Raw genomic sequence first — 22,612 nt, 5'->3', positions numbered from 1 at the left:
TACAAATATCTGGGCGTATGGATAAGCAATGGGACCGAGTACCTGAAGGAACACGAAATATACGTGACGACTAAAGGTAACAGGAATGCAACAGTGATGAAAAATAGGGCACTGTGGAATTACAATAGGTATGATGTTGTGAGAGGAATATGGGGAGGGGTCATGGTTCCTGGGTGGACGTTCGGCAATGAGGTCTTGTGCATGAGATCAGAAGTTCAAGCAAGATTAGAAATTAAGCAACGTGGAATAGGTAGGCTTGCTTTAGGAGCTCACGGGAATACACCAAATCAGGGAGTGCAAGGTGATATGGGATGGGCATCATTTGAGGGCAGGGAAGCTAGCAGCAAGATAAAAGTTGAGAAGCCATTGAGAGAAATGGGGGAGGATCGTTGGGCTAGGAAGGTTTTCAGCTGCTTGTACATGAAGATTGTTGATACAAAATGGAGGAAGTGAACCAGGAAATTGACTGGTAAATACTTAGGAAACAGCGGGTGGCCAAACCAAAAAGAACTATCGGCTGAGAATAAAGTGAAGGAAACGTAGACTGACATGTGGAGAATGGGCATGATTAACAAGTCCGCACTAGAAATCTATCAAACTTTTAAGCAGGAAATTGCCGAGGAAAAGATCTATGATAATACTCGGGGTAGTTCTCTACTGTTTGAGGCCAGGACGGGAGTACTGCGAACCAAGACATATCGGGCCAAATATTAAGGGGTAGACACGGTATGCAGTGCGTGTGGAGAGGAAGAAGAAACTACCGAGCACTTGATAATGTTCTGTAAAGGGCTTCACCCTATTGTTCAAGATGATGGCGCAGAGTTTTTAAAAGCACTGGGGTTTACAGGCCGGGAGGGCAAAATAGACTTTAAGCGGGTAGACCTAACTAGAAGGAGGTTATCTGAATGGTGGCTAAAGTCAAGGTACGAGTGAAAATTAAACCCTTCACAGCAAAGTACAAATCCTCAAACTCACTTTTTAAAGAAAAAAATAAATCTAGTTTTTGGTTCATCAAGTATTATGGCTTGGTGGCGCTAGCCACCGCCCGATCTAAAGGGTACAGCCATATCCATCCATCTATCCATCCATTTTGCGACAGCGGTCGCAAGGTAGCAGAAAATTAGCACCCAAAACAGTATTAAACAGGACTTAATCGTAAGGGCGTTTGTTTTTGTACACAAGCAATGGTTTCATTTTATGTACTCAGTCGGAACAGAAGTTATCTTCTTCGCCACTTATCTGTATTTTTAATGTTTAACGGGAACTTCCACTGGTTCACCGTTTAGGCTACGGAAGCACGCAGCCTCGGCGCACACCTGTAATTACGAATAGGCGAGTGTGACGAGTGCCCAAAGCGCCCATGGATTTTCTAAAATTAACTAGAGAGGACCCTGGAGCTGCGGTCCTTTCGACCATCGAATGATTGGTAGTACACAGATTTGCGTAGTTTTCGTACTTGCGGGTGACAAATCGCACTTGTGGCTGCGTTGATTTCTTTGTTTCAGTTTTGTTTCGAAGGAAAGGATGAGCCCTTTTGAACGTTATGACCTGATTTCAAATGTTAAGCCTAAAGGGATAAAATGGTGAAGCGCAACCGTTCACATTTGCTGATTTTTGTTTCGTGAGAAAACAGCTGCAAGCCACACAAACATCGCCCCGCCACGGTGGTCTAGTAGCTAAGGTACTCGGCTGCTGACCCACAGGTCGTGGGATCAAATCCCGGCTGTGGCGGCTGCATTTCCGATGGAGGCGGAAATGTTGTAGGCCCGTGTGCTCAGATTTGGGTACACGTTAAAGAACCCCAGGTGGTCGAAATTTCCGGAGCCCTCTACTACGGCGTCTCTCATAATCATATGGTGGTTTTGGGACGTTAAACCCCACAAATCAATCATAAAGCCACACGAACACACATGGAGCCAGAAACAGGCCAGAAGTACGAAGATTAGACAAATACGTGTACTTCCCCTCACTCCCATGCTCGCTGGAGTGCCATGCTAAGGTGGCTACAATGGAAAGGTGTCATGACTGGCCTCTGAAGGCTGACCTGAAAGCGCGTTCCTGCCACGCTATGGTGCTGCCAGCGCGAGTGCCATGCGTATAAGTGCGTACAACGCCTTAGAGCGTGTGGTCGGGCGTAGTGATAAAGCGAGTTTCAGTAAAGAACAATGTCCATGCTGTGGGGGAGTGAAGGAAACGATGGAACATGTCTTGATTGATTGCGTCGACATTTACCCAGGTATACGTGTGGGTACAAGCCTACATGAAGCTTTGGGTTTCGGGGACAAACATGGAAAGCTTAACGTGTCCGCGATAGAAGCACGTAAGACACGGTTAGAGTATTAGTGGCAGAAAAGTAGAGATAAAGGCCACAAATAGTGGGAAAATGAGGTCATTCTGCCTGAATAGGCAGATAAATGGAACACAACTTTATATTTTTCTTATAATAATCAATTCAATCTAACGTAAAAAGAAAGGTCTTGTTTTTTTGCGAGCCTGACGGCACAAATGTCCCGCCCCGTTATAAAGAGAACTCTCATAGCATCCATCCATATCCACGTTTTTCTCGCGTCGGGTGCTTGCCTCTGGGCAGGCAAGTGACTCGATTGCGCTCCGTTTTAACTGTGGGGTGTTTTTGATGCTGGTGGGCTTATTTATTTAGTGTTGTACACGTTGAGTAACTATGAAAAGATTCAGCATGTAGAAAACTTAATGAGTAACAAAGCAGCAAACGCCGACCACGCTGCCAATACAGCTATGGCTATTGCGGTCACTTCTTGCGATGTGGACGTGTGTGATGTGAAAAGCAGCTTAGAGAAATCGTTTCCTCATGCTGGTGGGTTGGAACAACCTTGCTTGTGTCGCTCGCAGATTAGTTAGAGTGTTTGGATTGTTCTAATGTTTTAAAGGGTGGAAGTCAGTAGAGTTATTACTCAATGCGGTAGAAGCACGTATGAAAATAGAAGACTGGTGGCTTCATACATGTTTATTGGAAACAGTTCATGAAAACATTACATAACACAGAGCTTCACCTTCTTCGCTTTATTCTGCGTAGCATGCTAGTTTATCCCGACACGCCTAGCACAGTAGAACTTGACAACCGATCATGTTAAAGGAGCTGATTGCCCCGGGCAGCCAATATGTGGAACGTTGGCTGCTAGGCTCAAAACATCCTTCACTACGTTGGTGGGCAGTCGTGTGGTGCTAAATGCACGAGTTAGCCTATCCTCAAGGGTTTTGATTAAACTGTATAGGTGGACTCAGGGTAAAGAAGGACCCTCATGCATGTCCCACTTTTTGCACACTTCTGCCAGCAATTGGTGGGATAAACTATCACGTGCTAATAGTTAAGCATCCTTGCAAGCGTTGCAATAAGCTGAAAGGACCCGCTTCCTCGCAACATATAGTGCAATATAATAGGCCAGGAGGTCATCACTGTGTTCTTCGAAGTAGTCAGCATGGTCAGTCACAACGTCAGCTGCTTCGACAGGTAGCGTGATTTTGTCAGAAGGTGGTGCTTCATTTTCATACAGCAGGTGGTCCTCGGACAGCAGGGCATCCAAAAGTCCGGGAGACACGTTTCCTCCCTTCGGGGCTTTACCCCAAGCTGTAAAAGCTCATGCACCTGCATACAAAAATACATAAATTGACACTTTCGATTACATGCTTTGTATTTCAATGTACAGGACTGAATATGTTCGTGCATGTTTATTTATTTATTTATTTATTTTCCTCAAGGGCCCCTAACAGAAGGGACATTACATGAGGGGTGGGCATACAAGACATGGGTAAAGGCAAAGTTGGATGTGCAACAAAACAAAAAACTGAAATTTTAGGATATAGCTGAAGCGGCCGAAAACAAAACAAAAAAAGAGAAGAGGGGAGAGGGTAGCAGGTACATTTGTTTTTGGACTTTACATAAAAACATTTTATAGTGACAAAATATACCACTTATAAGGTACAAAACATTGCCAAGTACACAAAATACACATACATACCATACTGGGAAGATGACACTAGAAACCATTACACAAGAAAGAATTCTTGTGTAAAGGTGGGCTTGACAGTTGTGCCGACATGTGGTATCTGTTCACGCCCTTCCCATTTATTGTGCAGGTGCTCGCTGCTGCATACCATGTCGAGCCCTTCGACGCTGTCGGCAGCAGCCGATCCGGACAACGCCCCGTTCTCCTGCATGACGCTCCAGCACCGTTCCAGCCAGCACTGAAAGATGGCCTCTGCATCGACCCCGTCACCGTACTCCTGGAATTTTCAACAGCGGCACCCTCAGCGACATCAGCTGCCCGACTAGTCATAAAAGACAGCGCTCCGCAGCCGACACTTCGTGGGCTTGACAGTTGTGCCGAATTGCGGTATCCCTTCCCGCCCTTCGCATTTATTGTGCAGATGCTCGCTGCTGCATGCCATGTCGAGCTCTTCGACGCTGTTGGCAGCAGCCGATCCGGACAACGCCCCATTCTCCTGCATGACGCTCCAGCACCGTTCCAGCCAGCACCGAAAGATGGCCCCTGCACCAACCCCGTCACCGTACCCCTGGAATTTTCAACAGCGCCATCCTCAGCGACATCAGCTGCCCAACCGGGCATAAAAGACAGCGCTCTGCAGCCGACACTTCGTGGGCTTGACAGTTGTGCCGACATGCAGTGTCCCTTCGCGCTCTTCGCATTTATTGTGCTGGTACGTTCGCCCGACTCCCTTTATGCAAAAAAAACTAGCAACCGTTTTTTGGTACAAATGCCATGCCCACAGTATTTCTTGTGTTTTGTTATGAATATCTTTACATGTGCGAACATTGTCTTCAAACTCTTACTGTTATCAGGCGATGTAGAGCTTAATCCAGGCCCTACCACGCGTGGCGCAAACAGTCAAACCGACCAAACTATCCAGGCACTTCTAACAAAACGGACGAAGGCCAAGCTCAAATTCTTTCCGACCTGAAAACGATAAATTAACGACTAACAGCAACCGAAGAAACATTAATACACCTTGCAACTCGTATCGAAAAATCTGAAGAAATGTGCGCATCTATCCCGGAACTTCTTTCCAGCGTAGGACCTTTAGGAAAATTGTCAACTGACGTAAGAATTCAGCTCTCCTATATGGAGGGCAGGCTGAACGATGCCGAAGATAGGACGCGTCGTTGCAACCTTCTTTTCTATGGAATCCCCGAAAAAGAAGAAGAAACTTTGGCAGACAGTGAAGGGTTTGTTGCTGACATTTGCAAGAAGCACATCAAAATTAACCTTTGTACCGAACGATATCGAAAGAGCGCACAGAATCAAAAAACGTCAACCGGGAAAACCACGCCCGGTAATTGTTAACTTTTCCCAGTTCAAAATAAAAAGCAATCTTATCTAACGGTTTCAAACTGAAAGATACGCCGTACAGTATAGCTCAGGATTATTGTTTCGCTACCCGCACTGCCCAGAGAGAGATTCTACGTTTCGCACGTGAGCACGGCGACCCTTTCAAGCTTCGTTACAAGAAGGTAGTTATCGGGAAAAAATCATACCACTGTAATGCAACCCGAAAAGAAGTCGAAAGAATTTTTCCGCGTGACAGCTAGCAATTTCGCAACCCAGTAAATGCATCGCCAGTTACCTCACCCTCTCGCCATATCCAAAATCACCCCGCCAAACATGCAAATGACGTCACCTTTTCTGTTCTTTACACAAACATAAGAAGTATCATGCCGAAACGTGACGAAATATGTACCATAATTAAATCATCTGATTGTGACGTCGTGATGCTGACAGAAACATGGCTTTCACCTTCCATCAAAGATCCTGAAGTTCTTTTATACCTAACCAATTTCGCATTGCATCACTAGGACCGTTTACCCGGTCGAGGTGGTGGCGTGCTCATCGCTGGTAAACATACAATCCGTCATTTCAATATTAGCATTACCCGTCCAGCGGAAGCCCTTTGGGTAGCTCGCGAAAGTTCCCATGGGCTGGTCATACTAGGTGTCTGTTACCGCCCCCCCCCCCCCCAAATCAGAGCCCAACTTTAACATCAACTTTAACGACACCCTCGACAAACTACACAAAATGTATCCCCGTGCAAAGTTTATAATTTGCGGGGACTTCAATTATCCGTCCATAGAATGGTCAAACAACGTTTCCCTTCGCAGCGGTGAATGCGGCGATTTCCTAGCCTCTTTGGAATACTACCAACTAACACAAGTAATAACCCATGCCACCAGAGAAACATCACACCGCTTTAATATATTAGACCTTATTCTAATGTCGGATCCAAGTAGCCTGCATTCTCTCCATTACCTTAAAGAAATTAGTGATCAGAAAATTATTCTTGCCTCTTTCAGTTTTACTTTTCCTGAAAAGAAGCCTACCCTAAAGCAGATAAAACTCTACGGTCATGGCAATTATGAAAAGATTAACACCAAACCTAAACACTTTTACATTTCATACGAACAGTGATTCAGCAAGTCCACCATAGAAAACAATTGGAAGTTATTAGTCGAAAAACTAAACCAACTAACTGATACATATATACCAAGCATAAAAATTAAAAACAGAACATCCGCCTCTTTGTTTAAAAACGCGATTAAAAAACTGATAAACCGGAAAAAACGCCTACTCATACGTGCCAAAAAAAAACAGAAACAACCGTCCTTACGGAAACAATATTCTGATTCTGTGCGATGCCTCTTGATTGACATTCAAAATGCGAAACGCGATTTTTTTTCGAACAACACTACCAGACATGCTCAAAAATAACCCTAAGCAATTCTGGCAAGCAATAAACCCAAGAAACATCTCACCAATAACCTTAACCGGTAATGACAAACCACTTAGTCACGTAGATTCATCCAATGCCTTAAACCATGCCTTTTGTTCTGTTTTCAGGCGTGAACATAGCTATTTTGCAAACTCCGGAGAGAACCTTGAGTCTATTATAAGCGAGCCAATGTCACCTATTGAAATATCTGCAAATGGAATAACTAACGTATATAGAAAAATGAAACTCTCATCTGCAAGTGGAATTGATAACATCAAAGCAAAATATTAAAGAATACACAATTGATTATTAGCGCAGCATTTCAGCTGCTATTCTCTCAATCACTTTCACAGGGACAGGTACCAAGTGATTGGAAACTCGGTAAAATCACTCCATTGTTCGAAAATGGCAACAAAGCATCCCCATATAACTACCGGCCCATATCGCTTGCAAGTGTCCCATCCAAAACTATGGAGCACATTTTATTTACCAACATCATTAATCACCTCGAACAGCACAACTTCATTCATTCTTCCCAACTTGGTTTTCGAGGAGGCCTGTCGTGTGAAACGCAACTTGCTGCCTTCATCCATGACTTGCACACAAATCTAGATCGGAACATCCAAACTGATGCCTTATTTCTTGACTTTGAAAGGCTTTTGATAAAGTTCCTCCCCACCGCTTTATGAGCAAACTTTCTTTGCTTAATCTAGACCCATTCGTCTTGTCCTAGATTAACAGCTTTCTCACTGACAGAAAACACTTCGTCGTCATAAATGCAGCTAGGTCATAAGTTTCTTCCGTCCTCTCCGGTGTTCCCCAGGGAACAGTACTTGGCCCCCTGCTTTTCCTGATTTACATCAATGACCTTCCGCACTGTATTACTAACAACATAAGATTATTCGCCAATGATTGCGTTATTTACGCAACAATTGCTACTCATGAAGACCAAATAGCCTTACAAGCAGACCTAACAGCCGTTCAAAATTGGTGCCACAAGTGGCAGATGAGTTTAAACGTTTCTAAATGTAGATCAGTGTCTTTTCACAGACGTACTAATCCGTTAATGTAAAACTACGCTCTTTATAACAGTTTTCTACAACTGACTAGCTCGTTTAAGTACCTTGGCATACATATCTAAAGTGACCTATCATGGACCCTCTGCATCAATCACGTCATTTCAACAGCTAGTAGATCTTTAGGTTATATCCAAAGAACCCTGAAGTTTGCTCCCAGACACTTAAAAGTATTAGCTTTCACCACATTAATACGCCCTAAATTGGACTATTCCGCAGCAATATCGGACCCACACCAGCATTATCTCATCCAAAACTTAGAAGCCATCCAAGACCCCGCTGCCAGATTCGCCTTGTCCGATTACTCATCGTTCACCAGTGTAACAGACTTAAAGAAACGTGCCGCACTCATCCCTCTTAGGCAATGCCGAAAAACTGCGCGGCTCGTATTATTCCACAAATTCTATCACGCATCCCCATCCAGCATTTACGTCACCCCGCACCCCTATTTCTCTGCTCGTTGTTGCAACACAATGCAAAAATATTACCCTCGTCCCAAAACTACCACATTTGCCGAATCTATCTTCATTCGGACAGCTAAAGAATGGAACGCCCTACCGGATACTATTGTTAGCATTCAGGATGTCGGCGCCTTTAAAAATTCCCTGTCAACCATCACTGAACCGCAATAATTTTTGCCGGGTGACTTACCATGTTAATTCTTGTGTAATTGTTTCTAGTGTCGCCCCGCCGTGGTGGTCTAGTGGCTAAGGTACTCGGCTGCTGACCCGCAGGTCGCGGGTTCGAATCCCGGCTGCGGCGGCTGCATTTCCGATGGAGGCGGAAATGTTGTAGGCCCGTGTGCTCAGATTTGGGCGCACGTTAAAGAACCCCAGGTGGTCAAAATTTCCGGAGCCCTCCACTACGGCGTCTCTCATAATCATATGGTGGTTTTGGGACGTTAAACCCCCACATATCAATCAAATGTTTCTAGTGTCATTTTCCTAGTAGGGCGTATATGTATATTTTGTGTGCTTGGCAATGTTTTGTACCTTATAAGTGGTATCTTTTGTCACTGCAAAATGTTTTTATCTAGAGTACACAAACAAATGTACCTGTTACTCACAAGAGTGGAAGCTTGGGCTAGTTGGTGCGTAGTCATATTTGCAAGATGTTTCAGCGCGCGAACAAAGGAAAAAGGACAGGGTAGATAGAAAGAGCGCTGACTTCCAACTAACTTCATTTCACAGAGTGGCAAGAACATATACTGCTAAAAAGGATGATAACAGTGCATGAAGGTAACATGAAAGCCTAATCTACACATCAGTATCAAAACACGTGTGACGAGTCCTCTATTGCCTCAAAGCCCAGCCAGGTAATCACGTTCAGCCTTTGATAAAGCAATCGATGATGTGCTTACACATTTATCTCCTAGCAAGTGTATTTTTTTGGCTTCGATAATTTCTCGGGTAAGCTGGTCCCTGTGCCTTGCCAATATTGAGCACTGATCAAAGAGAGGGGTGCGCCCACAATCTCGGCAATGAATGCCAAGATGCCCTTGTACCACATTGTGCACATTGTTTCGGTGTTCTCGGAGGCGGTCATTTATGCACTTGCCGATTTTCCTGACATAGATGCACCCACACGTCAGTGGAATTAGGTATACGACTCCCACTGCGCATAGGACGTAGCGTGTCCTGTGCGCGACAGAGCACGAGGCAGAATTTGCACGTGGTGCATTGACCCGTTTGCAAAGCCACTTCTGCAAATGTCAAAAAAGACACTTCTGCAAAAAAAAGACACTTCCGCAAATGTCTTGTGAGTAAATTTGTAAAAAGAGTCATCACATTATTTCTTATTTTTCTAAATGTAACTACTATAGCAGCGTAGTGGTTCGAGCTTTTAGCAGCAAAACCTGGGCGCAGGCGATCAAGTCCCGGCCGCCAATATCACTCAGCGATGGGGGAGGAACGGAAAAATTGTGCCTTCTGACTAAGCATCTGTTTCCCATGGCTGTCTCACCGTTCACTCACGCACTCAAGAAAAAAAAAGGCAACAGCGTCCCCACGCGAAAATAGAACTGGTAACAGCCGAAGAATACACTGGCTTGTGGCTTGTACTGGTACACTGCTCTCAAAATATCAGCAAGTATTCTTGGCTACCAAAGAGCGCGTCACGTTGGAAGGCGTAGGTAGAAAATATTTGTGCACAGTGCGAAAATCGACATACCGTAGAGTTAAGGAGGCATGCATCTTCAATGTAGCGCTGCTGTCGATCGCTGGTGACGAAATGAAAGTGTCGCGAAGAGGATCTCGGCCACGCGCTCACGTGGTCCGCAAACTTTTGTGGTTTACTGTACGAACGACTTCTTGAAGGGTGTGCACTTTTTTGTTCCGCCGACTCAAAGTCGAAACGGCACATTTCAGTATCCTTCGCGCCGTCGCCGTCCGTACCAATGAGCGTCGCATCTTATTCTTTAAGCGCAGCAACCGAGCCATGAGGATTCGCCTCACTTTTTTGCACTTCAAACACCGCTGAAACATATGGGTTGCCAAACGTGGGAGTGTCGTAACTCAGGCGCGCGCAGCTAAGCAGCAAGGACGATGGTCGGGCAGTCAACGAACAGCGTTTATTGTCCGCAGCGTGGTTATATACATTGGCATTAAGAGAGGGTGAAGGGAGGGGGGAAAAGGAGAATGAAGGCGCACAGGGCCCAAACGTAATAGTGCGCGCGCAGCTGGTTTTGCTGGCGTTACAAACGAAACAAGTACAACATTTCTTTCCTCTTAAAAGTGGTACCGTTGTACCGGGTTCCTAACTCTTGTCTATCGCCTCAGTATTGGCTGGTGCGGGACCACCTCGGGCGAGTGTTCGTCCGTAGCGACTGGAGGTTCCGTAGCAGCTGGTGGGGAAAACTCACTCCGACCATCCGCGGCCGGTAGCTCTGAGCTTCGCTCTTGCTCATTCCGCCTGGACTTGCGTTGCAACTCAGGAGACGGGACTGGAGTAGTCACGCTGGCAGGTTCAGCTTCAGCGTCCGCGCCTTCAGTCGTCCCCGCAGTTGCAGACTCCGGCGTCGATTCGCGGCGGCGGCGGAGTTGGTCAATATGACGCTGCACTAACCCTCTTGGTGTGTCCACTGCCATCATTCTCGCCCCCGACGCAGCTTTTACGCGTCCAGGCGTCCATCTTTTACCGGCACCGTAGTTGCGCACGTAAACGCTGCTTCCTGGCGAGATGGTCCAATCGTCAGCACCCGGCGACCAGTTCTCACCCCTGGGCGGCAGGCAGGTGTCAAGACGGGACCGCAGCTGCATGGTAAGCGAGAAGCATCTCCGAGGGTGACTTTCCTTCTTTTTGCGGGGTCCTCCTGTAAAGGAATAGCAGGCGCATGATGTTATCTTCTAGTGAGCCATCTTGCATTTTCCGCAAGCCATCCTTAAGGGTTCGCACTGCTCTTTCCGCTGCTCCATTCGGCTGAGGATGGAAAGGCGCTGTACGCAAGTGCACAAGATTGTTTCTTGCTATAAACGTGGTGAACTCCTGGCTCGTGAATTGCGTGCCATTATCGGACACGATTGTGCGTGGCACTCCGAACCGACAAAACAGACTTCGTAAGCAGCGAATAGTACCCGCTGTGTTCGCATGCATCATAGGTATTGCTTCAATCCACTTCGTGTGAGCATCTACCACCACAAGTATCATTTTGCCGGCTATTGGGCCTGCAAAATCGATGTGGATTCCGGATCACTTCTCGGCCGTTTTCGGCCAACTCTCCGGTGGTGCTGCCGCAGGCATGGGCAGGTTTTCTACACAGCTTACACACTGCACCGACAATTCCTGAATCTCCCTGTCCATCCCTGGCTACCAAAACAGTGACCGTGCCACCGCTTTCATTGACGAGGAGCCTTGGTGTGTTTCATGTAGCAGCTGCAACATCCTTTCCTGCGCCTTCCGTGGTATGACGACTCTGTTGCCCCAATAGATTAGCCGGGGAGCCATCGACAGCTCCATTTTGCGATCAAAAAAGGGCAGCAAGTCGGGCGCCACTCCACTTGTTGTTCGAGGCCAGCTATGCAAGATGTATTCCGTCACACGGGCTAACAACGAGTCCTTGGCAGTGAGCTCCTGCAACTCGTACGTCGTCACTATACCTTCGTCCAGGGCCTCCAACGACTGGACGTACTCGGGAGCCTCCCCTTCGGCTACTGGTTCCGCTGCCGCCGGGGCTGGTAGTCTGCTGAGGGCATCTGCTGTCGGTAGTTTTCCCGGAACGTACTGTAGCTTGTACTGGTAGCCTCCTAGGAACAGTGCCCACTGTTGAATGCGCGCGGCGGCCATCGGCGGCGTTTGGCGGTCAGGCTTGAGCAGTCCCAGCAGTGGCTGATGGTCGGTTACCAGGGTGAATTGCCGACCTAGGAGGTAGTCACGAAAACGAGAAACGCAAAAAATCAGTGCCAAGGCTTCTCGCTCCAGCTGAGAGTAGTTTCGCTCCGCTTTTGTTAACGTTCTGGAGCGAAAACCGATTGGTCTGTGCTCATTTCCCGCCGAGTGAAACAGAACAGCACCCAAGCCATACGGGGAAGCATCACATTCTAGCTTCAGTTCCCTGTTGGGATCAAAATGAACGAGAAGCTGTGCATTCTTCAACATTTCTTTCGCTTTCTCGAACGCTGACTGCTGTGGTTCCCGCCATTCCCAACGGGCTCGCTTTTCCATGAGCTGATACAAGGGGCTGAGCGCAGTCGACATGTTGGGCAGGGAACGTGCGTAGAACGTGAGCATGCCAAGGAACGAGCGCAATTCGCTAACGTTACGTGGGCGCGGGGCTTGCATGATGGCGTCTACGTTCTTTTCAATGGGGTGGAGGCCTTGCCGATCTATACGATGGCCAAGGTAAGTCACAGAAGGTTGCCGAAGCTTGCATTTGTCAATCCTAAGCTTAACACCATGCTCTCGGAACCTCTCCAACACTCTCTTAAGCTGCTCTCTGTTATCACTCTTGCCTTCTGACACTAGCACGTCGTCAAGGTAGGCTTGAACACCCGACAGACCGCCGAGTACTGCATCCATCTTTCTTTGAAAAAATGGCCGGTGCGGAAGCTATTCCAAACGGAAGTCTGTTATACCGGAAAAGCCCTCGGTGCGTGTTAATGACGCACAGCCCACTGGACGCTTCGTCAAGGGGCACTTGATTGTATGCCTCTTTTAAATCCAAGATGCTAAAATATTCGCCTCCGTTTAAGCTTGCGAACATGTCCTCTATCACCGGAAGAGGGTAATGCTCCACCTCACATGCCAGGTTAAGGGTAGCCTTAAAGCCACCACATATCCTCACGCTCCCGTCCTTTTTCAAAACGACCACAATAGGTGTAGCCCATTCTGCATGTTGCACGGGCGATAGAACACCAAGTGACACCAGCCGATCAATTTCACGAGAGACCTTATCGCGGAGGGCGTAAGGAAGAGATCTGGGCTTACAGAATTTCGGTGTCGCTGTCTCCTTGAGTTTTAGGCTGGCTGGTGGACCCTTGATCAGTCCAAGGACTGTTGAGAAAACATCCTCGAACTCGCCGAGCAGTCGGTTCAGCATAGGGTCGCTTGGCTCGGCGCTTGCTGTAGGGTCCCGCTCAGTCAGGTCTCCAATGGGAACGCCCGTTTTTCTAAGCAAAGCAATGAGGTCGCGGCCACATAGGCTGGGTCCTGCACAGTCAAGCACGATGAGCGGGCAAGGCACAGATACACCTTTATACTTCACTGGGAGTTCGAGTTCCCGCAACACCGGAAGCTGTCCCGCGTAACATGACAGCTTGATTCGTGGTGGTTGTAAGCGCGGCCACTGTGCGTGGTGTCGATCGTACACTTGGCGCGATACGACGCACACCGGGGAACCCATATCCACTTCCATGGCAACGTCTACGTTGCCCCATCGAAACGTGCGGCGTATGGGTGGTTCCAAACCGTTTTTTCTTCCCGAAATCAACGTCCAAACGTGTGCGCTATCCAGGTCGTCGTTGCTAGACGCGCTTTCAACTGTCAGTGCCTTTACGCTCACTGCCCGCCTTCCCCCCTTTGCATCAGTTGGAGCACTGTAGCATTTCTTTGCCAAATGACCGCGCCACCCACAGTGATAGCAGTGTGCGTTAACCCAGCGGCAGGCGTTATCGTCGTGCTTCGTGCTTCCACATCGGCCGCAGTAATGCGACGTGCCTAGTGTGCGATTACCTCGAGAGGGCGAGCGATGATGGGCTTGCATTTTTAGCACAGTCGGCGGCTCTGCACTCATATCTTTTACATCGCTGTCGGTCGCCTCGGCTGCAATGGACATTGATTCAGCCTTGTCGAGGGTTAAATCTTTATGTGCCAGTAACTGCTTGCGCAAGTTAGTTGAGCGTACGCCGCAAACAATCCTATCCCTCAACATCCGGTTCAGCGCACTTCCGAAGTTGCAATTGTCTGCTATGCGCCGTATTTCGACTAGGAATGCGTGCACCGACTCCCCTTCTTGTTCGCAACGGGTGAAAAACTTGTAGCTTTCTGCAATCTCGTGACGCTTGGGATCGTAGTAGTCATTTAATGCTGCGACCGCTTCGGTGTAAGTAAGGGAATTCGGCGTCCGAGGTGCAATTAGCCCCGCTGGCACTTGCGCAGTCTGCGTGCTGAGTGCTGCCACCAGAAGTGCTCTCTGCCTTTTGGAGTCAGTAATGGTATTAGCTTCAAAATACGCTTCAGCCCGAACAAGGTATGGTTTCCACTTATCTCTTGTGTCGTCGAACACTGGGAGCTGGAGGCTGGTCATGGTCGCCGGTACTTGTTGCGGCAGGCCGTCGGCTCCAACTTTCACGGCAGCATGGGTGGTTTCCGGGCTTGTCGCCACTGTCGTAACTCAGGCGCGCGCAGCTAAGCAGCAAGGACGATGGTCGGGCAGTCAACGAACAGCGTTTATTGTCCGCAGCGTGGTTATATACATTGGCATTAAGAGAGGGTGAAGGGAGGGGGGAAAAGGAGAATGAAGGCGCACAGGGCCCAAACGTAATAGTGCGCGCGCAGCTGGTTTTGCTGGCGTTACAAACAAAACAAATCCAACAGGGAGAAACATCAAAATGGGCGGCATAATATGCAGCTGTAATAAAAAAAAAGGGTACTGTGGAACTACAATAAGTATGACGTTGTGAGAGGGATTTGGAAAGGTGTCATGGTCCCGGGTTTGACGTTTGGCAATGTGGTCTTGTGCATGAAAACTGAAATTCAAGGAATATTGGAAATTAAACAACGTGGCATAGATATACTTGCTTTGGGAACACACGGGAATACCCATAATCGGGGGATACAGGGAGACATGGGATGGACATCATTTGAGTGCAGGGAAGCTAGAAGAAAGATAGAATTTGAGAAGCGATTGAGAAAAATTGGAAAGCAGCGTTGGGCTAGGAAAGTTTTCAATTACTTCTAAATGAAGAGTGTCGATACTACATGGAGGAAATGAACTCGAAAATTTTCAAGCAAGTATTGAGGCAACAGCAGAATGCCAAGTCATAAGGAAACATCGGTTAAGGAGGAGGTGAAGGAAACAGAGAGATATATGTGGAAGATGCGAATGCTTAAGAAATCATCACAGGAGACCTACCGAACTTTTAATTAGAAAATTGCAAGGGCAAAAATTCTACGATAATTCTCGGGGTAGTTCTTTGCTTTTCGAGGCTAGAATGGTAGTATTGCGGACCAAGACGTACCCATCAAAATACGGATGCACATACACGGTATCTAGTGCGTGTGGAGAGGAGGAAGAAACGGCTGAACATATGATAATGTTCTGTAAAGGGCTCCACCCTATAGTCGAAGATAATCGTGCCGAATTTTTCAAAGCATTGGGGCTTAGGGACAGTGAAGGCCAAATAAACTTTGAACGGCTAGAAATAACCAGGAGGAGGCTAACTGATTGGTGGCTACGATCGAGGCCCGAGTGAAATTTAATCGTTAAACACACAGTGATAGTGCTTAACTTATGGCTAGGTGGCTTGAGCCACCACCCGATCTAAAGGTCACAGCCGGATACATTCATCCATCGATCCATCCATCCTGGCAGGATTATCAGTGTAGCTCCGCCGCTCTGCCTTTTCGAGGGCTGCTTAGTGACCTGTCGCTTGTATTTGCGCCCGCTTAATCTGGTGATGTCTTTGCTTGCCACGTGCCAATGAGGCGCTGCGGAATCGGCGGCGGCAATGACACTGCTTTGCACCTGGGTGTGAAAGAGGTTACCATTGAAAGTAAACGTGAGCAGTCATCGCTTTTTACTGTACCCAAAGACGAAGCAAGGAGGAAGCTTGGTTTGGGAACATAATTTCAATCGAAAAGATAGTACCTAGGACAAAAGTTGCTGTGTATGTCAGCTACACTTAAAGCCATCCTGCCTTCTCCGAGACTGCGTGCACGTTACAAACGGCGAACAAGTTCGCGTACCACGTAGGAGACCTGAGCTGATACCTGACGCCGTGCCGAAGTCACCGCGTAACGCTCCAAGCTACTTATCGAAGAAAGAGCCACCTCCAAGACCTCCGAGGAAGCGAAAAAACTTGGCGGGAAAATCTACCATCTCCAAGAAAACTGAAGCACCCTGTGCTGACGGTGAGGCCAGATTCCGGTTCGTCGATGGACCTTCCTGCTGACTACGAACCCGAAGTGGTGAACACTAGAGGGACTGCAGCTTCGCTGGAACGCTTGCGCAAGCTCTGTTTACCTTCAGTTCCTTTTGTTTATATATTTTTCAATATTTATTACATGCCTTCATTTTTTGTGAATGGCACCAACCAGTCTCGAGGGGCAAAACAAAAAATAGGCTACAGGCGAAATTCAGTCGGTGTTCATAAGGGTGCCACCGTGATGAAGTGATCGTGAACCGATAATTCTACGTATTGGCGATGAATTTCGTCAGTGTTTCTCCTCACAGCAGTATTTACGCTCGTAATTGAAGAGTTTCTTCTTACAGTCCAACTGTGGTGCGAAGTGGTGTTTTCTTTTGACTGTACAGTGCAATATCCTGGCCACAGCAACAGTATTTTGGCAAGCGCGTAATGCAAAAACTCCTGTGCACTTATATTTAGGTGCACGTTTAAAGAACAAGATAGTCAAAATTATTCCCGAGCTTTCTGCTACGGCGTGCTTCTCAATCAAACGATACTTTTGTCACCTTACCCACCCATTTAATTATCGCATTATGCAACTATCGACTAGAATGGTGCCGCGTGCGTAACGAAGAAAGTCGAAGCTCTCACAGGGTGCAGACTACGACTCGTTATAGCAGTAATATAACAAGATACTTGCGGGTTTTCAGATGCCTCTTCAATACCTCAATCTTTCTAATTTTCTATTTGTTAACCAACTGAGCTTTAAAGAAACTGCAAGCGGTTTGTTTCCTCAAGAATTACTGCTTCTAATGTGGTTGCTTTGGTGAGTTGGTACGGCATTATTTACATAAAAACAGCGCCAATAACGAGAGTCAGGCAGTGGCACTGTTTACAACAAGATGTATTTGCGAGAACCACGCAATATATAGTTCAACAGTATCTGACAAATATCCTCGTTATTGTCCCGTTATAGTTCCTTGTTCCTCATTATTGGCGCTGTTTTTACGTGAATAATGATTGCTTCGCCGTCATCAGTACTTGCTTTTTTATTCGAGCCATGCGTTGCTAGACGGTTTGGACTGGTTGGTATGATATGACGGTAGATATAGCGCCAGAACAGAACGACGATAAAAGGACAAGAACAAGACGATCGCTAGCTTCCAATTTAGTTTGTTGCGCAGAGCGCGAAAAGGTATAGAGGAGAGAATAACCTTCTGAAAAAACCCAGGTGACACAAAGAGCAATGCATGAGAAATGTAAAAAAACACAAGCAAAAAAGGAAAAGAAAAATGTATAAGAAAACGAAACAGAAAAGTAAAACTGAAAGTAAAATTATTATAACTAGTTTGTGTTTGAACTTTGTGTTTGGTTTGTGAACTTTGTGTTTTGCCGTCTGATAAGGAAGGTGGTTACACTGTTTTCCCTAATTGCCTATACCTATAAAAGGCAGTCGCAGCTATTAGCTCTGTTTTCAAATGTTGTACTGACATTCGCCTAGATAGAGTAAAAACGCAAGCCAAGAAAATGTGTGGCCAACTAGAGTTGAAACAGTTAGCACAGAATATTGGTAAAAGCAATAAAAATTGGCTCAGCATGTTTTTTTTTTTTTGCCAGAACACATAAATTCCACATGCCCTTCCTAGTCATTGTGACAGAAAGTGGAGCGCGGCCACAGCAACTCGGCTTGTTTTTTGACGCCTATCTAATGTATTTAACGATCAATGACCTATTCCTGATCAAAAACTCGCGGGCCCTCATAGAACTTTTCCAAGAGTCAAAGCAAACTAATGTGTTCAATTTTTCAATTGACATAAAGGACCTATACTACTCACTGACTCACGATGAGATGTAATAACGTATAAGGGATAACATAGATTCCTTCGAAGATATGAACTTCCAATGAAAAACTGGCATCAGTGCGCGATATTTCCTTGACCTTGTTTTACTGTACCTTAACTTTACGTTCGCTGAGTGGAATGATTGCATTTATCTACAAAAAAAAGGGTCTTTCAATCGGCTCGTGCATAGCACCTCTATTCCATGATCTACTGTTGCCCAAAATGGGCAATAAACTGCAAAAAAAGTTAGAGGGCGTGCATGTCTTCAAAGGGCAGAGAAGGTGTTCCGTTATTTGTATAGGAAGAGCGTGGACACACAGTGGAGAAAAAGAACTAGAAGACTCACTAGTAAATATACGGCTGGTATTGTGAGCCATATGTCAACAAAGAGCGTTAAGGGAAAAGTCAGGGAGGCGGAGAGGATTTACTGGATGGCAGCTATGGAGAAAAAACCGGCTTTGAGTAACTACCGAAAGGGCAAAAATGAAATAAGGAGGGAGGCATTTTACGATAATTCAAGGGGAAGCGCTTTACTGTTTGAAGCGAGATCGGGCTGCCTTAGAACGCGTAGTTATAAAGCAAGATTCAGTAAAGAAGAAGAACAATGCACATGCTGCGGGAAAGATAAGGAAACGGCGGAGCATGTTCTGATTGAATGTGGAGATATCCACCCAGGTGTACGTTTGGGCACGAGCCTACAGGAAGCCTTGGGTTTTAGGGACAACAATGGAAAGCTGAACACACCCGCGATTGAAATAAGTAAGAGACGGTTAGAGTATTGGTGGCAGAAAATTAGAGAGAAAGGACAAAAATAAATATTGGAGAAATAAGATATGGACAGTGTGCCGTAAATGACAGAGAACTTAAGCTGAAAATTTACCTTTTTTCCATTAAGATAGAATTTATCGAAGTAGAGGCATTAGGCCAACATAAAAAAAAAGAAAAAAGGTTTTTTTTTTTTTTTTGTCGAGCCTGGTGGCATACTTGTCACCACCCCGTTATAAAGGGGACGCTCATAGCATCCATCCATCCATCCGATACGTGGACGATTTATTGGTTGTTTTAAAGTGCAACCTTTTATGCTCCACTTGATTGCGGCTCAAATATTAGGCGTGTTTGAAGATTGTTTGAGGCCTCTTGTGTTGAAACATGAAATGCCCGATGATCACACGTTACGCTTTTTGGACTTAAGATTGCTTTTTTACACACAGCATATTTGTTGGTACAACGAACCATATGTGCAGCAATCTTTGCTTCCTTTTTTTTTCCGCCTACAGCAAGCTAGTGAAGTGAGGCATAGCACGGACCTGCATTGAGAATGCCTTAAACAGGTCGTGCTTTCAACACATCTCTGCGAGCTTCAAAGCTCAAGTGTCTTGACTTATGGCTTCGGGTTTTCCTGAAGCGTTTATCGCATCTGACGCTGATTCTATCCTGCAGACCAATAGGCCAGAGCATAGGCAGGGGCTCTGCTCTGCCCCAATCAACAACCCAAGCAACCTTGGCCTACTGCCGACTATTGGGTGATGGCTGGCATGCAGTCGGCAGCCGACTTCCCTGACATTCGAAAATGGTCGGCCCGAGGTACGCCGCTGGTTACGTCAGCACATGGTCGGTGGCGTGGTTCGGCCTCGTCGGCGGCCGAGTGAACGCCGATCGTGCCAAACACTCGTTGGTATGACCAGTCGGCAACACATCGGGCCAGCCTTGGTTGCCAAACAAGCATATAGTAAAACAGCGTGCATTTATTTAGGCTGGCTTTATACATATTGTTGAGTGATTTTACCTAACATTCTCACAGTTCTAAAAAGGCCTCGAAGAGGGAGTTGAAGAAGTTGACGTTCGGGCGTCAGCCGTACTGTGGTTTACGACTGAATTGGTGTTGTTTCCACGTAACAATATAAACACTAGCGTCTTTTCTTTACCACTCAAAATCAATACCTGGGAGACCGTGAGATATAATATACCTGTGTTCTTAAGCTCGATTACCTTGATTGGCAGAGATTACTTGTGCGACAATCCTATTACACTATTGAGCGAATAACAAAAATATTAGTAATTAAATTCGTACATGGTTATGCCAGTTGAGTGTATCCACCTTGAGAAATTTGGCAGCGCCATCATTCGCCAAAAGGGCAGTAAATATATTGTTATGGTTGAGTAAAGGATGTCTGGGTTTATTTGCAGGGTGATGGGTAGATTGGGCAATCCGAAGTAAAAATGGAGTGATTAGACAACACCAGACGACGTCGTCTTCCTCTTTCAGATCACCGGCACATACCACAGCCCGGCTCATACCATGTTGTGTGTGTGTGTGTGTGTGCGTGTGTGTGTGTGCGCGTGTGTGTGTGTGCGTGCGTGCGTGCGTGCGTGCTGGTGTTTCCACATTTCCGCATTTTACTGAGCTTCAGCTTGTATTATCGACGAGCACATGCACATCCTAATTATATGTCGAGCCGTCTGATGACCTAGGGTTTTTTATGAGAAATGATGCCCCTACCCCCGATTTCTTGAGTAATACCCCTCCCTCTCATCGTCGAGAACGCTTATTCCACGCTTTCACATCAACAATCTCTTTTGTGCCACGTGCGCAGTGCAGAAGATGCAATGGCAGGGTCACTGCGCCCCTACTGCCTACGGGTAGCGAAACATACTCAGTAACTCTCTCATTGTATTCACGATGGTTCAGAAGGCCGTAAGTAAACAAGCACGCGCAGGTGCAGTCAGCGTGGCCGGGGAAGCAGGAAAATAATGAAGTTGTGCACAGATGGGGGCGAAGCGTTGGTTGGGCCAACGCCACCTAGACCAACGTTTCTGTACTAGAAATGTTGACCTAGACTACTAAAGGCCCCCGCACTCCTCCGTGACGTCACCACACTCGGCCCGTACGCAGCGCTTCTTGACTGCGGTCGCTTTACCTATAAACGCAGCTTTTTCTTTAACTCGCGTTAAAGAAGTCAATGCGATGATCAAGATGCTAATGCAAGGCTGGGTGATATTTCGGGGCATTCCACCGAAGAGGTGTCTTTTGTCTCGACCGCATATGTACATTCGCACATATAGCTGCAGTGTGTCCTCGTATTTTTCGCTGCCTTTTTTTTTGTTATCTGTTATCGGGACACGACAGCTGGTGCTTGTCACCGAATGCTATGCAAGACACGCTTTTATCTTAATGAACAAACCTGAAAGCTTTACTTTTTTTGTTTGTGGTTGGGTTTACAGGTTGGAATATCTTATGAGTTGTAATATCTCGTCGCCTTAATCATTGGAATTTACCGAAAATAATTCTTACAGCAATTCTGTTATCACTGTTCTTTAAATCTGTGCACTATCCACATTTCCAAGCAGTTCGGAGAGTGATACGAAACGTACAATAGTTTCAGAACAAAAAATAAATTTTATTTCGGGAGTGAATACACATGCACATACACACACAAACACATACACACAGGAATGCAAACACATGATCAATTCAAAATAACTAACTTTCTTTTGGTTCCATTCGCTTTCTTTTTGCTCAGCGCTTCATTTCTCAGAAAGCGTAATTTTTGAGGAGGATGTTTATGGCTGGAAGCAAAACATTTTTCGTTACTGAATCTGGAGTGTGGCCAGCTGCACAAGCATCAAATTCTTCGTTGTCATTCAATAAATACGTAAGAACACTAAGTAGAGTCAATCGATGATTACTTTCAGCATGAAACAGAAGCTCATGTTCTTTACTAGTGACACCGTCGATAACAACCTTCGCGCAGAGGACTGCATGAATTACAGCTGGCTGTGGGAACTTCAATCCACCTCGACTGATGCTGTCAATCAGCACATATTCAATTTCTTCCAGCTCTCGTTGCGTGACTGTCAGTATGTCATGGCAGTCATCACATGGTTGTTGTTTAAGAGCTCGTGTGCATAGTAGCCGGCGATGTGGACCAGCGCAGCCATGTCCTGTCATGGCTTGTTTAAATCAGCATTGGTCAAGCGTATGTCGTACTTCCTGATTGTCTCTTGAGCATTAGGCTCATTTTCATTCTGACTGGGTGATTCAGGCATGTCTGCCAAAATCAGTGTGTTTTGTAGGCGGAACTTAGCCTCAGCCTCTAACACTTGTGTTATCGACACGTTATAGTGCGAACCACATAGTCGCCTGTACCTCCCAAACCGATACTCAAGCGAGTCAGTTTGGAATTTACTGAGGAGCATGTATCTAAAATTAAGCTCCTCCAAGCAGTACCTCGACACCTCAATCAGGGCATACGTAGTTAGCCGTAAAGCTGTGTGGGCCTCTTTTGTGAGAGCACCTGTTTGCACGTTTCTGTCTTTCCAGGAATCAAGCCAGCCAACAAACTTGTCCAGATATTGCAGCTGCTCGCAGCTGATA

The 22,612-nt window shown here is 46.4% G+C and overlaps 2 protein-coding genes across 4 annotated transcripts in view; one reads left to right on the top strand and one right to left on the bottom strand.

Annotated features, from left to right (window-relative positions):
• The window catches only part of LOC142784068 (uncharacterized), a 37,108-nt gene extending 32,862 nt beyond the window's left edge, over positions 1 to 4,246 (top strand). For both annotated transcript variants that reach the window (XM_075882740.1, XM_075882739.1), the window contains exon 4: positions 4,114 to 4,246. In XM_075882740.1, coding sequence (XP_075738855.1) covers positions 4,114 to 4,196 — 83 coding nt within the window. In that variant the 3' untranslated portion in view covers positions 4,197 to 4,246. The remainder of the gene's footprint in view (positions 1 to 4,113) is intronic.
• LOC119163031 (uncharacterized) lies at positions 2,966 to 13,897 on the bottom strand. 2 transcript variants are annotated; one of them, XM_075882738.1, is made up of 4 exons: positions 13,257 to 13,897; positions 10,005 to 12,190; positions 3,996 to 4,260; positions 2,966 to 3,622 (listed from the first exon to the last, which is right to left on the bottom strand). In XM_075882738.1, the coding sequence occupies exons 1-2, from the start codon at positions 13,681 to 13,683 to the stop codon at positions 11,640 to 11,642; spliced, it is 978 nt and encodes a 325-aa protein (XP_075738853.1). In that variant the 5' UTR covers positions 13,684 to 13,897; the 3' UTR covers positions 2,966 to 3,622; positions 3,996 to 4,260; positions 10,005 to 11,639. The 2 variants fall into 2 exon arrangements, with proteins under 2 accessions (XP_075738853.1, XP_037270818.1); XM_037414921.2 differs by lacking the exon at positions 3,996 to 4,260.
• Positions 13,898 to 22,612: the final 8,715 nt, after the last annotated feature.

This window comes from Rhipicephalus microplus, unplaced genomic scaffold (assembly GCF_043290135.1).
Source record: "Rhipicephalus microplus isolate Deutch F79 unplaced genomic scaffold, USDA_Rmic scaffold_13, whole genome shotgun sequence".
In the NCBI taxonomy this organism is placed as follows: Eukaryota; Metazoa; Arthropoda; class Arachnida; order Ixodida; family Ixodidae; genus Rhipicephalus; species Rhipicephalus microplus.
Note: the sequence above shows the minus strand (reverse complement) of the source record. Positions and strands in the feature narration are given on the sequence as shown.

Bases quoted from the DNA above. Each gene is read 5' to 3' on its own strand.
- LOC119163031 (XM_075882738.1), bottom strand. From the start codon at position 13,683: ATGGAAGTGGATATGGGTTCCCCGGTGTGCGTCGTATCGCGCCAAGTG. The intron at 12,191-13,256 runs GTAAGCCCAGAT...ACTACCTCCTAG, and splicing joins GACAGCGACACCGAAATTCT to GTCGGCAATTCACCCTGGTA.